The 16728-nt window shown below is 46.8% G+C and overlaps 1 protein-coding gene across 1 annotated transcript; it reads left to right on the top strand.

Moving 5' to 3' along the window:
* Nucleotides 1–2090: 2090 nt before the first annotated feature.
* Nucleotides 2091–15749, top strand: QDPR (quinoid dihydropteridine reductase). The gene is made up of 7 exons (XM_027600160.2): nt 2091–2257; nt 4382–4474; nt 5438–5534; nt 7643–7783; nt 11426–11534; nt 12723–12806; nt 15065–15749. The coding sequence occupies exons 1-7, from the start codon at nt 2159–2161 to the stop codon at nt 15168–15170; spliced, it is 729 nt and encodes a 242-aa protein (XP_027455961.1). The 5' UTR covers nt 2091–2158; the 3' UTR covers nt 15171–15749.
* The last annotated feature ends 979 nt before the right edge of the window (nt 15750–16728 follow it).

The following is a 16728-nucleotide window of genomic DNA, read 5'->3' as shown; positions in this document are numbered from 1 at the left end:
TTTTCAATTTTGATTTTTAGTCCATTACTGAATGCCAACTTGATGTCATGTGAGACTGGTAACAGCGACTCTTAATAGTTTTGGGGAGTCACATTTGGCAGAAATGGCACAGTAAAATGTTTATTTGGTCACAGAGGTCTGGCGGGGGGGGGGAGGGGTTCTGGAGTTTGCATCGTTAACCGACAGGAGTTCCAGAAACCTCACTTGGAGAGCAATGAGGGGCCAGAGGGACATGGAAATGGAAATGTCCGTTTCCCTCCCTATAGCGGGGTTCACTTCTGTGTCTCTCCACAATGAAAATAAACAAGAGTGTCCTTGAAGCTTGTGTAGAGCTTTTCCTTGTACAAAAGGCTTTCACCATATGCTTGCTGCCCCCGATGCTGCAGCAAGCCTTTGTGGTAGGCAAGGGATGTTCTATCCTATGACCCCTCTCATGAGAAAACTGGATGCAGGGCTGGGGCTGGAGTTCAGGTCTTTGAAATACAGCAGCTCATCTTCATCACAGTGACCCTGAAATAGCAAATGTTTTTTCTGGTAATGAAGACATACAAAAGGCTGAGAAGAGGAGTTGGCACATTAATAAAAGACCAATAATGTTATTTATTCTTATAGTAATGTTAAGCATGCTTTGGACCTGCACAATACCTTTGCATTGTATTTCTGCCTCAGATGATGGACCTATGTCAACTTTTGTGTTTTAGGGATTAAGCAATTATTTTTAGAACGATTATTTTAGAAAAATATGGGAAACAAATGATTCCCAACAAGCCCTTGAGATGCTGAATGGAAGTGTCGTTAAGTAGAACTCTACTGAAGACCTGGGTTCAAATTCCCACTCCTCTGGGCAAGTGCTTGAGACTCTTGTGCCTCAGTTTCCTAATCTGTCATGGGATTATTATACAAAGTAAAATGAAATAGCACACGCAGATTATGGCATACAGAGGGCCCCCCAAAATGGTGTTGACCTCCTCATCTAGTCTTCTAGCAATTCTGTTCCTGGTAATGACGCTTCTCGTAATTAATTGTGTTGCGGGTGACATCCTGTTCTCCACGAACGTATTTTTGTGTCCCTTATCTGGCACAAGTGTATTGAGCAAACATCTGTGTGTCTGCTACATGTACGCCACACTGCATATGGGTGGAGGGTGACACAGACATGTATAATATGGCCAAAACAGTGATACAAAAATTGTAGTATACTGTATTTTAAATGTTTAACACTTTACAAATTAATGCTTTTAAAACAACAACAACAACAACAAAAAACCCACGAAAATTATTACAGGAGTTCTAAAAAATATGACTCCACATGGCATAACAGGCCTTTGGTCTGGAAGAGACACAGTTCAAGATGTGAGTCCTATAATAATGTTTTTGGACCTCTGTGACTGTATGTAAGACCCCCTTTGTCCGGAATGTTAAAGGTCCACAGTTAAGCCCCACCAAATGGTACCCACTGCCCCTCCTAACAGACCCGGGCATTTTTTTCTTGTAAACTCACACTCTCTAAGAAGTGCAGTGATTGTAACAGAAGTACTGGCAAAAATAATAATACTAATAATGCTCAATCGGCATTTATTGAGCCCCTACCTCTAGCCACGCAGCATGTAGTCTAATACTCTAGTATTATTTTTTTAAAATCCTTTCCAAAACCCTAGGAGGACAAACCATTAGTATTCCCATTTTACCGAGGGGAGCCTGAGGCACAGAGCAGTTAAGTGAATTGCTTAGGGCCACCCAGTTATTAAACAGGGAAGCCAGGCAGTCGAGCTTCAGAGCCTGCACTCTTATTTAAAGGTAAAATATATACGTGGTTTGTGCTGTCTCCCCAGTGGACTCTCAGCATTGTGAGCGCACACCTGCTCTCCACCCTCTCCACCCTTAGCCCCGCGCCCTGCATGCCCCGGGTGCCCGGCACCTGCAGGCCAGCGGGCCGCGGGGGCTCTGCGGGTGCACCTGCAGGGTGTCGGTGCTCGTCCAGCTTGGCCGCGCGCTAGGCGGCAGCAGCGGGTCCCGCGCGAGATCCGCTCGGGATCCGCGGCCGCGCGGTCCCTCTTGGCCGGGTGGGGGGGCCGGCCGGGGCGGGGCCGGGCGATCCGGGGCGCGGCGTTCGGGCTCGGGGCCTTCGGAGCTTCGGGAAACGGCCGGGAGGAGCAGGATGGCGGCGGCAGCGGGCGAGGCGCGCCGGGTGCTGGTGTACGGCGGCAGGGGCGCGCTGGGCTCGCGATGCGTGCAGGCGTTCCGGGCCCGCAACTGGGTAATACGGACGGGTCTCCGCCAGCTGGGGCGGGCGGTAACGCTGGTGATTGGGGAGCTGAGGGGCCTACCCGTGCAGCTCGGGACGGCCGACTGGATAAAGCCGGGGCCCCTGGGCACCCCCAGACGTGAGTGCTTGCACGAGCATGCACAGGTGTACTGTTCCTGGCTACGAGTGCGGTGCCGGGCCTGTGCTCTGCAAGGAGGTGGGGGATGGGGCTGCTCGCTCGGTCTCTGCCAGGCCTAGAAAGTCGGGTATGGCTCCGGGGAGAATTCCAGAGGGGGATGAAGGGGAACGGGCTTGAGGGTACAGGGAGAGACAGTGAGAAGGAGGCTCTGGAATTTGACCGCTTGGCGTGGGTTACTAGTTCTATAATCGTGAACTTACTGCTTAACGCCCTTGAACCTCAGTTTCCCATCTGTAAAATGGGGATAATGTTAGTATTTACCCCTTAGGGGATTGTGCGGATTGAACGGGATCGTTGATGTGGTTGTAAAGTACCTGACTTCTGGTAAAAGCTGTTGAAATGTTAGCTATCAGTATTACTATAATTACCCCGTTCCTTCTTCAGCCAGCCTTGCACCTGATATTTTGAAGGCTCAGCCCCACAAATGCTGGTGGCTTCTTCGTTTTGCAAAGACAATTTCAACTACTTTGCATAATCAGGTATTGCTCCCTGCAGGGAACAAGTAGCAGTGGAACTGACCTATGGTCAGAGACCCTGACCCCAGCCACCAGGCAGGGCTCCGCACCTTCCTGGTGGAGACTCCGCCCTGTGTCTTCTCAGCTGCATCTGTCCCAGCACAAAATGTGCTCGAAGCTCTGGGGAGCTTCCCCTCAGGGGTTTAGTTAGTACCCAGGGTGCCCAGGAACCAGGGAGAGAGGGTTTCCTTCTGGGTCAGAACCTGGTATAGGCCTGCTAAGGGATTCTAAACACACCACTGGCTTCCTACTCTGAACTTGGAAAGACTGTTTTGAGGCATCTTCCAGGGTCTGCAGGGGTGGGAGTGGGAACATGTAAGGAGTGCTGGCCGCAAGCTAGGCACTGTATTCCTACATACTCTTAATTTCATTTACTCTTCCCCAAACTTGAATGTGGTGGATTCTCTTGGTATCCATGCATTCCAGAGGTGAGGCCGGGGGTTCCCCTGGGGGAGACACTTGGCAGAATCTGGCACGCCGATTTACCTGTCTCCCCCGCCCTATCTCTTCATTTGTAGGAGCTCTCGGACGGGCTGGGATACAACCTTTTCTTTGTGTCTGTATCCCCCGTGGCTGGTGACAAAGAAGTAGTGAATGTTCTTGAATGAATGCTGTGTTCTTCAAAGCTTGTGGTAGAGATATTTATCTCCCGGGCCCATAGACCTTGGGGCCCTGGAACTGGGTATCACCTCTGCCAGGAGCTTTTTGCAGTTAATGGTCACACTAACCCTGTTAATTGTTAACCCCCATGAAAAAGGCACTGGTTTGCAGGATGAGGACCCAAAGCCGTCCCTCTTGTGCTGGAGGGCGGGGGTCTGAAAACTCTAGTCCTCCGAGGGCCGAATCTGGCCTGCCATCAGTTTTTGTACAGCCCAAGGTCTAAGAATGGTTTCACATTTTTTAAATGGGGGAAAAAAAATCAAAAGAATAGTAGTTTGTGACATGTGAAAATTACATGAAATTCACATTTCTGGAGTTTTAGTGCCTGAAGTTTTATTGGAACATAGCCACTTCCTTTCATTTTTCTATACTGTCTGTGGCTGGTTAAAGTAGCAGATCTGAGTCTTCCAACACAGACCACATAGCCAGCAAAATATCTGGCCCTTTACATACCAAGATTTTTTCAGACCCCTGGTCTAGGCGTCTCTGGAGGTGCAGGATTTGGCTTCAGAAGTGAGAGGGGAGGAGGAAGGTGAGGTGTTTGGAGGCAGATGGGCTGGGCTGGGGCTCGGTAACGGGTAGGCTGACCGAAGCCAGATGTCCCTGTAAGGATGACGAGAGGTCAGGAGTGAGATCCTTTCTCTAGTGGGTTTTCTTTTAAGTCTCTTACCTGTCTCCACTGCCCGCATCTCAGGGTGTGGATCTTTAATGGAATTACAACTTACTGTCTCTTGACCAAAGCTGTTTTCTCTTTCATGCCAGTGGGTTGCCAGCATCGATGTGGTGGAGAACGAAGAGGCCAGTGCAAGTGTTGTAGTTAAAATGACAGACTCATTTACGGAGCAGGCTGACCAGGTAATTCCAGAAAAGGCCCCCCACCTTCCCAAGCACTGTGGCAGGGAGACCCTGGGGAGGGGGTGGGTGATGGGTTCTTTTTGTTTTAATAAATTGTAACAAAAGGACATGTGTATATTTTCACCACTTAAAAATTTCAAACAGAAGTAGAGAGAGAAATGAACACCACGTACCTATATTTACCAACATTTTGCCATTGACTGTATTTTTTTTAATTGAAGTATAGTTGATTATTTTTTGTTCTTTTTAAAAAATGTAATTTCTCATTGGCATTTTGATTTGGAGTTGTACTTAAAGGGATTTTTGTATTGAGGGGAGAAAAGAATTGATTATCTCAAATTATGATTCTGTGATGCGTGAAGAAAGTCTGGAAAGAAATATACCAAAAGGTTAGCTGTGGGCAGTGAAGTTCTCGGTGAATTTTTTTATTTTTTATTATTTATTTATTTTTTTTAGATTGTATTTATTTATTTGACAGAGAGAGACACAGCGAGAGCAGAAACACAAGCAGGGGGAGTGGGAGAGGGAGAAGCAGGCTCCCCGCAGAGCAGGGAGGCCGATGCGGGACTCGATCCCAGGACCCTGGGATCATGACCTGAGCCGAAGGCATACGCTTAATGACTGAGCCACCCAGGCGCTCCACAGTGAATTTTTTTAAAGCCTTCTCCTACTTTTCTTTACTAATTGTTTTATTCCAGACATGCTTATGTCCCAACCCTTCAGGATGTTCCAAAGAAGACTCTAGATTGCTTTATAAAAATCACATTGAAATGTAGTTGGGCTTCTCTATCCAAAATGCTTGTTGTAGATTGGTCCTGCATCTAATTTTTCAAAGTGTTAATTGCCAGGTGCTGTTAACTGACTTTAAAATGACATGAGAAATAAATGGAGGTGTCTGTAAAGATGTTAGCCTGTTTAGGTTTACGTGATAGTTTATGCACCTTTTTGTCCCTTTCGTTTAAGGTGACTGCTGAGGTCGGAAAGCTCTTAGGTGAAGAGAAGGTGGACGCGATCCTCTGTGTGGCCGGAGGCTGGGCTGGGGGCAATGCCAAATCCAAGTGTGAGTCCTTTCCTGCGTTAATCAATCATTCCACTCTGCTCTTTGTCCAGCCGGCACGGACTGGGTCCATCCTGTGTGCCAGGCCAGATGTTTTCTGTATTTCTCCTAGAATCTTTGCAGTAGCTCTGTGAGGTAGGGATTAACCTCCCATGTGACAGATGAAAAACTTCCCGTAAAGGGGGTGAGGGGAGAGGGATGTTGAGTTTGAAGTTTAGAATAGAAGAAGAATGAAATCAGCATTGTTTCCCCCCTAATCTTTCAGGGCCTCTTACTGGGAACTGGGGGATGTGTGATGTATTAAAGCTGAGTACGGGGGCGCCTGGGTGGCTCAGTCGGTTGGGTGCCTGCCTTAGGCTCAGGTCATGATCTCAGGGTCCCTGCTCAACGGGAAGTCAGCTCCTCCCTCTCCCTGCCTCCCCACCTCTGCTCGTGTTCTGTCTCTCGCTTACTCTCTCACTCAAATAAATAAAAAATGGTTACTTAAAATAAAGCTCTGTACATTTTTCAACTTATTATGAAAATTTTCAAGCATACAGAGAAGTTGAAAGAACAGTTCTTGAACACCCTGTGCCCTCTATCTAGATTCAGTAACTAACATTGCTGGACTCGCCCTCTCTTGCTTTCTGGTGCGTGTGTATCCTGCGTGTGTATTTTTTTGTTAACCATTTGAAAGTAAGTTGACATTTCGCCGTCCTTCGGCATGCATCTCAGGGAGTCAACCCATTCTCCTACATTCTCATAATACCATTACCATACCTAAGAAAACTGATAATAATTCTATAAGATTAATGATACTCAGGCTGTATTCAAATTCCCCAATTTATTCCAAATCTTGTATCAGTTTTTTTTTTTTTCCCACCTAAATATTCCAGTCAGGGTTTGTGCATTGCATTTTGTTATTTTTAGTCTCTTCATCTAGAATTTTTTTTTTTTTTTCTGTGATAGACTTGGTGAGTTCAGGGTACTTTTCCCATAGACTATCTATTCTACTTTCTTTAAGGCATCATGTACCTTGTTCCCTTGTCTGTGGTATTTCCTGTGAACTAGAATTTAGATCGAGAGACTTACTTAGATTCAGGTTAAGTAGTTTGGAGGTGAGCGTTCTTCCTGAGGCATGTGTGCTTCATGTGACATTATTTTGGGATACTTAATGGTGTCAGATCACCATACCCATCCACAGTGATGCCGAGTTGGGTGCTTGGTTAAGGTGGTGGTGACAGACTTTCATTGTGAAGGTACATTTTTCTGTTTGTAATTAGTAAGTGATTGTGGGATGCTACTTTGGCACTGTGTGTGAATGTTCTATTTCTAAGCACCTTGAAGGTCTCAAATTCCCCAAACCTAATGGTTTTAAGCCTCCATTGATAATCTCTGCCTGAGTCTGTGGTTTTTAAATTCTATCATTCCTTCTGTGTTGATCAGTCAAAGCTATATAAAAAGGAATTGATTCTCTATGAAATCATTTACACGTAAAGTTGGTATTTTGTGGGGTGATCAGATTAGCAAAACACCCTGATGGCCTTTTGTGTGTTTTGGGAACAAGAATTGGTGAGGTTTTTTTTGATCTAGTCCTTGGTAGCTGGGAAATGCCGTACCTTGGTTATCACCTGAAGACCTGTCCTCCTGTATCAGGAGGCCTTTCTGTCTGGATTACGGGTGTCTCGCCCAGCCGGTGATGTGATGTACAGCCGGTATGTGATGTGATAAACTTTCAGCCATAAAAAATGTAGCTCTATAAAATCCCTCTTTATGTCCATGCAGTACTAGTCCCTCACATTTTTATCCCAGGTAAAGCCTGACTTAGACATATGGGTTCTTATTCCGAGTCTCATGCCCTTCATAAAGTAGAACAATTTTTGAGTTAGAGCCAGTCCGGTGTATTTGTTAACAGGTGAGGAAGCTGAGACTCGGGTCAGCACATGGTCCGGATTCGAACCTGAGTCTCTCTGACTGTGGGCCCTGTACTGTTTGGACTGGACCTTGTAACCAGGGACTGGGAGGGTAGGGGTGGCTGTCTGGGCTTCCTCAGTGGATGCCATGACTGGAGATCACCTTCCAGTGTCTTCCCTGTGAATGCTGAGCTCACGGGTTGTTCTTTCTCTGCCCAGCTCTCTTTAAAAACTGTGACCTGATGTGGAAGCAAAGCATGTGGACGTCGACCATCTCCAGCCACCTGGCTACCAAGCACCTCAAGGAAGGAGGCCTCCTGACCTTGGCTGGTGCCAAGGCCGCCCTTGACGGGACTCCTGGTAGGCCTTCATTTCCCAGTCTGTGAAATGGGAGCGCTCACCCTTGCCCCCCTGGGCTGCTGGGTGATTTCTGAGGTCAGGGACCTGGGAGCCCTTCACCCTCCAAGATGCTGTACAGCTGGGTGGAGTTTGCTTCCTTGAGGCCTGGATCTTTTTAGGGGAAGGACTCCTGACCCTTCTGTGTGCACTGTCTTCATGCTGGTGGTGGGGACAGAGTCCTGTAATCTGGCACTCCCACCCGCTTCCTTTATCTGGGATCCACCCGGGGAATGCGTGGTGCTGAGCTAGATATTAATCAGTTAATATTAACAAGTTTTATTGTCATCGTACGGTGTCCGTGTGCCCCTGGGGAGCTGCTCAGTCTCTGGAAATGGTGGGGGCTGTAGAGTAAGGGAAGCTAGCTGTGGATTCTTCACCTGAGCTGAGGGGCTTTGAACAGATGATTTGATGTCTTTGACCAAATTCTGCTGTCGTTTCTTTCATCATGAGTGACAGTAACGCCTCCCTGAAGTGTAGCTGTGAGGTTTGGAGGCACGGATGTGTAGACAGTGCCCAGTGCGGGCCGAACCCTCTTACAGCCACTCTTTTCCTTTGGCGTATATTCTCATTTACTCCTGAGGTGGTTGGTTCTTACCTTTTCCATTTACAGGGAAGCAGACTAGAACTTAGAGAGGGGAAGTAACTGGTCGTGATGTCGCCAGTGAGCTGCAGATCCAAAACCCTGATCATTTCTAAATTGCGTGTTTGTTCTCCTGCGTCACACAGGTGTGGGTTTTCCTTGGCGTTTTTACTTCCCTCAGTGTTTCCTGGGGCTGCCATGACAATGGCCCATGGCCTCGGGGGCTTAAACACAGAAACTTATTTTCTCACGGATCCTAGGGGCCGGAAAGCCTGAGACGGAGGTGCTGTAGGGTTGGTGTCTTCTGAGGCCTCTCTCCTTGGCTTGCAGTTGGCGTCTGCTCCCTTTGTCCTCTTGTGGTCTTCCCTCTGTGTGGGTTTGTGTCTTGATCCCCTCTTCTTGTAAGGACACCAGTCAGATTGCTTTAGGGCCCAAAGACCTCATTTTAATTTCATGACCCCATTAAAGACCTTGTTTCCAAATACAATCACATTCTGAGGTACTGCAGGTTAGGACTCCAACATGTGAATTTTGGGGGTACAAGTCAACCCATACCTTTGGGATAAGGCTGATGAAATTTAAGTGGGCTGGGGGACAGCACAGGGATGCAGAAAGTGTCTACCTCCGCTACCTAAGTAAGCTCTTAAAAAAAGGAACGGAGGTTGTTTTGGGGAGGGGGCTTTTAGTAAGTGGTAGAGACCTTGAGCACCTTTTTCAATTTTAGTGTAAGTCACTAAAGTGTGAGTCTCTTACAAATTAACAATTTCTTGCCACTCATTTTCTTATTAGATGTCTTGGAGCATGTGATCTTATACGTCCATGGCTCTTGCAGCAGTTACAGTGGGTAAATGTTAGGTGTTAGTTTGGTTGAGATCTGATTTTTATTAAAGGTGACATAGAGCAGAGGCACTAGAAAGTGAGTAGAGAAATGAGTAAATAGCTTGCCATTTAAAAAAGAAAACCCTGTGACCAAAAGACTGATTTTTCTAAAGGACAAAACAATCTCTTCCTTTATTTTGGCTTTTAAGTATCTTTTTTAGTTATAGTTGTGGATACTGGTTAAGACTGCAAGTTCTGGAACCACACTGGTTGGTTTTCTGTTGTGGTTTGGCCACTTCTTGTGTGATACTTGGCCAATTATTTAACCTCTCTGGGCCTCAGTTTTGTCATCTGTAAAATGGGTATAAATGATAGTGCCTCCTCTATATGGTGGTTGTGACTTGTAAATTTCTTAATGGATGTAAATGGCTTAGAAAGATTAATAGAGTCACTAGTCAGTGTGAACTTTTATTATTATATATTCCAGACTGACTTTAAAAGCCCAGCTATTTCTGCTTCATATATTAATAACCTTGCTCATCTTTAAGTTCTTAGTTAGATGTTGTTAAATTTATTTGAGTCATGAAGTCTTTCAACTTTGATTCAGTTTCCAGAGTGATCTGGGGAGATCTATGTATAATCCAGAAGTAAATGACGAACGGGCTTAGTGGTCGGTCCTTCAAGCACAAGAACGGTTGTTCAAAACTGGAAAGTTTTCTCTTGGAAAAGTACTCAGAAGCTTCCCCCTCATCCCCCGCTCCTGAGTCCAAGCTTGTATTTGTAGACCGTCTCCTGGTGGATAAACTATCGGAAAGAAGGTGATCACTTGTTTACCATTTAGGGATCTGTGTTGTGTTTGGAAATTAGTCTTTAGGGACTACACTGATCATTTTAATAATTAAAAGGAAAGTATCTTCCGTGAATGCATTTTTTTGCATCTTGCAAATGATCCCCTTATCCACATTGTGTAGAATCCTGTGGAATTAAGTCATTAGGGTCCCTGGTAGCTTGTTGCTGGTTGCTTGTTTCTTTCTTCGTTGTGTTGTTTGAGTGGAATGAGGAGGGGGCCCTAGATGTCTGCTGGGGCCTGGGGTTGCGTGCATAAGATTCGTGCGCTGGTTAATTTTAATCATGCAGAGTTTGTTAGATCTTTATATCACTGTTGGCTTCCTTCCCCCGATGAGACAGAGAAGCCAGAGATGGTGAAATCTTCTTGTGCTTCTAAATAACTCTTTGAGACCTTGACCCTCTTTTGCAATTCAAGGTTGCTGTTGGAGAGTTCCGTGATTGGTTCCACAGCTGGGCTGTGGTCCCCACGTCCCCTGGGCCTTCGGTGCCTCCTCATCTGTTATACCTTCAATAGCATGTGTGCTGGGGTTTTCTAAGGAGGCTGCTGATCTCCAAAAGAAACAGTGGTTTTCTGAAGGAGGAGAGGCATTTACAGCAACTAACCTTGCTTCTTTGTTGTTGGTTAGTGAGAATCCACAGTTGGGTGCTGTGGGGGAGAGAGACTGGGTTCCCGCCACCTGTCCGTGGGACAAATGGAAACCTGTCCGAGTAAAAGGCATGCCTTGCTTCAGTCAGCAAATATTCACTGACTGGCGGGAGGAAAGGAAGAGTAATAGGTGGTGTGTATCCTCACGTGAAAGTTGTTCAACTGCTATACTTTATAAACAGTGAGTGGCACTCCAGGGCACGTTACTTCTGTTAATTTGACGGGAAATATGTACTGAGCTCCTGTCCTGTGCCGAACCCACAGTTAAGTACTTTCTCCCCATTTTCCAGATGGGGTAACAGGATTAGGTTTTGAAAACTTGCCTGCGATTTCTTGAGTGGTGGGCGGAAGAGCTGGGATTTGAACTTGGGCAGACGGCACTCCAGATGACCGCTCCATCTCGCCCGCAAGCATTTACTGATCTGAGGGTTTAGACACAGCTCTTGCCTGGCCTTTAACCATGGTGCAAGTCCGTTTGTGAGCCTGGGTGGCACCTTACGCACCCTATCCGTGCCTCAGTTTGCTCAGCAGTAAAAATAAGATCGGCCTCATGGTTTTTATGATAAATGTGAACTGTGGGGTGAATAACAGGTGCATTTTCTCTCTACAGGTGTCCATTCCTTCCTTTCCTCCCAGACTGGCGTGGCGGTCTCTGGACACGCTTATGGCGGCCACTGGTCACTGAACTGTTTTCTCCCTGTTTTCCCAGGGATGATCGGCTACGGCATGGCCAAGGGCGCTGTTCATCAGCTCTGCCAGAGCCTCGCTGGGAAGAACAGCGGCATGCCTTCCGGCTCCGCGGCCATCACTGTGCTCCCGTAAGTGCTGGGGGCTGCCCGTTCCCTGCCCATCTCTGCCTCATTGCCCACAGTTAACATTTGAGTTAGCTTTCCGCCAGGGACTTGTGTGTGCTGTCATCTTGGCTTCTAGAATTCGCCAGAGGCCCTGAAGATGCTTCTTCAGAAGTCGGGAGTATCCCCGGGCTGTCCAGAATGGTTGACTGGCTGATGGGTGGGTCTGTCTGTCTGGCCTCTTTCTGTTTTTTTTTTTTCCTTCCCTCTCTCCGTCCCTCTGTCCCTCCTTATTAAAAGTAGCCTAAACATTTTATTGTAATAGGTTTAGTTCTTTCAGGTCATTATAAGGCCAGTGAAAGAGAGATTGTGTTTAGTGTGTGTGTGTGTGTGTGTGTGTGTGTGTGTGTGTGTGTGGTGGGGGGACGGGGTCTGAGGAGACTGGGTTTCGTTCCTGTTTGTGACCAGGAGGAAGGTCCCTAGTCGGCTGTCCCCGGCAAGGCAGCTGCTTTGGAGATAGAGGTCCTTCCTGCTGGAAGGATGCCAGCACTAGCTGGCTTGCCTCTTGCCCACAGTCCTATAAAGCAGACGTTGGGACTGCGAGGGTCCTGGGATTTCTGGTTCCCGTTCGCTTGTGAGCCTCTGTGAGTCTGTGACCTGCTCCGCCAGCTGTTTTGAATGATTCCCTAGGCCTGAATGTTCTTGGGAGAGTCATACCTGTCTGAATTCTGTGTTTTGCTGGGAATCATAAGGTTTCATAGAAGACAGCCACAAAAATGAAGGATGAGACTGTATTTTCCCCATATTTAAAGGAATATTATTATTACTACCCTTAAAAAAATCCTGAGAGGTGAGTCAGCTACATTTTAGGGAGCGAATAAAGATGTAAACAGCACAGTGGTTTACTTCATAGAGACTGTATTTAAGAAAAGGCAGGATTGTGTTTTAAAAAAAGTCTCTTTCATTTTGTTCCTGTCTGCCTGAAGGGTGAGTCACGAAGCAGCTCCCTGAGTTAGGCTCAGACGTGCTGTCTGTAAGTGTGGAGCACTCCCTGGCTTCCCTCTGACCGTCCTCACGGGATCGCCCTGTCTGTGTACGTGCGGCCGGCCCGGGGTCGGAGACTCTTGGTGTGTTTTCCCGGCCAAGGAGGATGAGGCAGCTATAATTCTGAGAACCAGCAGGGACACATGACAAGCCTGTGTCTGTGCCCCGCAGGGTGACCCTGGATACCCCGATGAACAGGAAATCCATGCCTGAGGCCGACTTCAGTTCCTGGACGCCCTTGGAGTTCCTGGTCGAGTGAGTATTGACATGATGTCATAATATTGGCACCTGTTTGCCTCAGTTGTCCGCCTTTTACAGACTAGGGGACAAGCCATGTTCTCTTAGCTAACACGTGGCTCTGTGAGGCCACCAGGCCCCCGAGGGGGTGCCCCACATCAGTGTGAATCTCAGAGAGGCCTTGGTAGTGCTGATGCTGAATCTCGAGCTGACCAGCCTGAGCATGTTGTCTCATTACTCCAGGCCTCAGTTGCCCCGTCTGTATAATGGGGTCCTTCATAATTATTAGGAGGATTACATGTGGAAGCGCTTGGCTTGGCATAATGTCTGACCCATGCAGTAACTGCTCCGTAAACCTGCGCTCCTGTTAATGTCGTTGTCTCTGCTAACAAGGAGCAGCAGTGTGGGGGTAAGATGCTGATCTATAGCACTTCATGTGGGCTCCCGTGTCTGAATTAGTGCTGAGCCACGGGCCTACAGAAAGTGTCCTATGTTCCCCAAATCTCATTCACCCCTTTGTGAATATGGGTGGCATTTGAAGATCACAGACAAAGAGTGAGTATTCTCACCCTGTTGAATGTGTCTAGATCTCAAGTCCCTAAGCCCTCTGTGTAGTAGGCACGTACTCCCCGAGCACCCACTGTGGGCCAGGTGCTGTGCTGGGCCCTGGGACAGGGACATGAATAAGGTGCAATCCTTGCCCTCACCAAGCTGGGGCTGACCTTCCCCGCCCCCAGTGCCTGCGTGTGCCGAGTTTGGGAATGTGCTTCTGGCCCAAGGTTACATCTCATTTGAACTCAATCGAGAGATAGCGGGGACTTTATATGATGTTTGGAACTAGTTTTAGGTAGCCCTTGTTATGTGCCAGGCACCATTTTAAACACTTGACTGTTACCTTATGTAATGTTCATAGCAAGTCAGTGGGTGGGGGGGGGGGTGCTGTCATCTTTATTTAAGGTTTGGGGACTTGGAGGCATGGGGGCAGGAGGGCTAAGGAACGTGCCTAAGATCACGTAGCAGAGCCAAGATTTGAGCCAGGTAGTGTGGCTGCAGAGCCTGTGGTCTTAACGAGGACCGTAGTTCTTTCTGCCTCCCAATGTTTGAATTGGGTTTTGCCTTTAAGTTTCTTTTTTTAAAAGCCAATCCTTCCCAACAACATCTATGACCCAGGTTCTAGATGGAACACCTGGGGTCACGTGTCTGAATTAGGGCCAAACCGTAGATCCACAGAGGGTGGCTGGGATAGCCGTCCTTTGTTCCAGAAATCGTGACACCACTTGGGGGATTTGAAAACTCACCTGGCAGATTGGTATAAATTGTGCTTTGAGTGTTCTCCCTCGTCTACTGCAGACCACTGAGGAAGATGAAGAAGTAAGATAGTTTGACACATGCATAAGTAACACACGGGCCCCAACACAGCCAGCCTCAACTGGTCTCCTTCAGAACCTTCCCTAAGCCCTGCCCGGCCCCAGAGAAGGGTCATGGATGGTATTTCAGGGAGTCTCAGCAGTGCTTTGGTCTTTGGGTCCATGTAATTACTGCCCTCAGCTTGTTCAGCTGTCAAGAGTGGGCCCTCGAATGACTTGACATTAAACATCAGCTCTGGTCTAGCAGGTTACTGATCAGCACTGAAGAATATCCCAGGATCTCCTGCATGCTTCCCAGTTAATGAAGGTGCAGAGTCCTAGCTGGTGGATTGTCCAGGGAGAACATGTACTGAAATGTAAATGTTTTGTTTGAAAAATTGCCAGCTACTTGTTCTACCTCGTGAATTTGCGGTGTCCTTTTTAATTTCTGTCTTCTTAGAGGAGGTCTTTCCAAGTCCCCCAAGCAGGGTTCCCTAATTAATGCCCCCCATTCCTGTATTTGACATATTTTATTGTAATAGTCTGTTTTTTGGTATCTTTTTCCATTGCCGTGGGTGTTCCATTTATGTTTACTTAAAAAAGAAAAAAATGAATTTCTTTTCTTTTAAATTTCTAGGAAAGTAATAAAGCAATGTATAAAGTATTGTGCACATGTTTATCTCTTAGAATTAGCTAATTAAAGTCTTAGTCACTTAAAATCATACAAACTCTAAAGTTAAAATCTTGCCGAATCCTGCCACTTGGAAATTCGAATGAGTACTGAGATCCCGGGGACCTGGGTGTGTGTCTATGTGGCTTTTTCCACAGCTGCTGCTGATTTCCTCTCCCTCCAGCCACTGATATGAATGAATAGAAGCACGTGTCCAGATTTTTGCTTTGAAAACGTAAAGCTGATCTTCTTTGTTCTAGAACCTTCCACGACTGGATCACAGGGAAAAACCGACCGAGCTCAGGGAGCCTGATCCAGGTGGTAACCACGGAGGGAAAGACGGAGCTTACCCCAGCGTATTTTTAAGCTTCATCTCAGTGCCTGTTTGGGACCTGTCAGACGAGTAGTCCATCTCAGTGTGGCTGTGTCTGGTCCTGTTTTTTCTGTAATCCTGTTTGTGGTATGAGATAGTCCTGTTTTTCCTCTCTCCTAATGTGCATTTGTTCTCCTTGGACGGTATAAAATGTTGATGGGAAATAAAGATGTATGAGGGCAGAGGCCCGCAGATGGCACCATCAGTCTGTGTTTGCTACGAAAGTTTAGGAGGAGGTATCGGATGGGTGCCTCTCGCATCTGCGTCATCTCGAACTGCATTTGAGACTCGGATTCTCTGTCCTGGACAGTGGCTGTTGACCTGACTAGTTCAGAGATTTGTTGGTACTAGGGATGTTTTGGGGGCCCAGGTTATCATTGAATGGGATATTTATGTCGCGGACATCATTTTTGCAGCCTTGAATTGAACTGCCTTAAAACTCCTCTTGTGATGTAAGTGAAATCCTGTGGACTCTGTTAAGATACCTTTATTTCCTGTGCAGTTGCCAAAAGTGCAGCAGAACTACTTCTGGTCATTTGGAGTTTATCTTCCTAATAAATGCACTTCATTTATTGTGTTGTCTTCTTTAATCAGCCACGTCTTAAATACAGTCATAGATGAATGCACAGCAATCACGGGAAGGGGGTGGACTCAGAGCCTAAGTAAGTTTTTTCTTTCTTTTAAAAGATTTTATTTATTTATTTGACAATGCACAAGCAGGGGGAGTGGCAGGCAGAGGGAGAGGGAGAAGCAGGCTGCCCCCAGAGCAGGGAGCCTGATGCGGGGTTCCATCCCAGGACCCTGGGATCATGACCTGAGCTGAAGGCAGACACTTCACTGACTGAGCCACTCAGGCGCCCCTTTTTTGATTCTTTAAGACAATTTTTATTGAGGGAAAATTCAAATAAGAAAATCAAGCATTTTAAAGTGGAAAATTAAGTAGCATTTAGTATGTTCACAGTATTCTTTAACCACCACTGCTGTCTAGTTCCAAAATACGCTCATTACCCAAAATTAAACCCCATCCCCACTGAACAGTTACTCTGCATTTCCTGTGCCTCCAGGCCCTGGCAACTGCGAATCTGCTTCCAATCTCTATTAAATGACCTGTTCTGGATATTTCATGTGAGTGGAATCCTGCAACGGGCAGCCTTTGGTGCCTGGCTTCTCACTCTGCATGTTTTCCAGGCTTACCCATGAAGGAGCAGGTGTCCGTACTTCGTTCCTTTTTGTGGCTGAACAGTGTTTCATTGTTCGTGTCCATGACAATTAGTTTATCCACTCGTGTTGGTAGATAATGAGGATGATTTCTGCCTTTTGGCTGCTGTGAGCATTCATGTAGTACCTGTTCTCAGTTCTTTTGGATAGAGTGGGGTTGCTTGGCCATTTGGCAATTCTGCATTTAACTATTTGAGGAGACTCTGATTCTTTACACTGTACCTTGTAGGGGCCAAGGGCAGGCCACCCCGAGAAACCTCTAGAGAGAAACTTTTGCCCCTCCCTTAACTACAAAGAAGAATCTAAAATGGGGGTCTTTCCCAGAATAAGGGT

The sequence above is a fragment of the Zalophus californianus genome, chromosome 2 (genome assembly GCF_009762305.2).
Source record: "Zalophus californianus isolate mZalCal1 chromosome 2, mZalCal1.pri.v2, whole genome shotgun sequence".
NCBI lineage: Eukaryota > Metazoa > Chordata > Mammalia > Carnivora > Otariidae > Zalophus > Zalophus californianus.
Note: the sequence above shows the minus strand (reverse complement) of the source record. Positions and strands in the feature narration are given on the sequence as shown.

Excerpts from the sequence above, each read along its gene's own strand:
- QDPR (XM_027600160.2), top strand. The coding sequence starts at position 2,159 with ATGGCGGCGGCAGCGGGCGAGGCGCGCCGGGTGCTGGTGTACGGCGGC. Across the intron at positions 5,535-7,642 it reads GGGCAATGCCAAATCCAAGT|CTCTCTTTAAAAACTGTGAC; the intron begins GTGAGTCCTTTC and ends TTCTCTGCCCAG. Across the intron at positions 12,807-15,064 it reads CCCTTGGAGTTCCTGGTCGA|AACCTTCCACGACTGGATCA; the intron begins GTGAGTATTGAC and ends TCTTTGTTCTAG.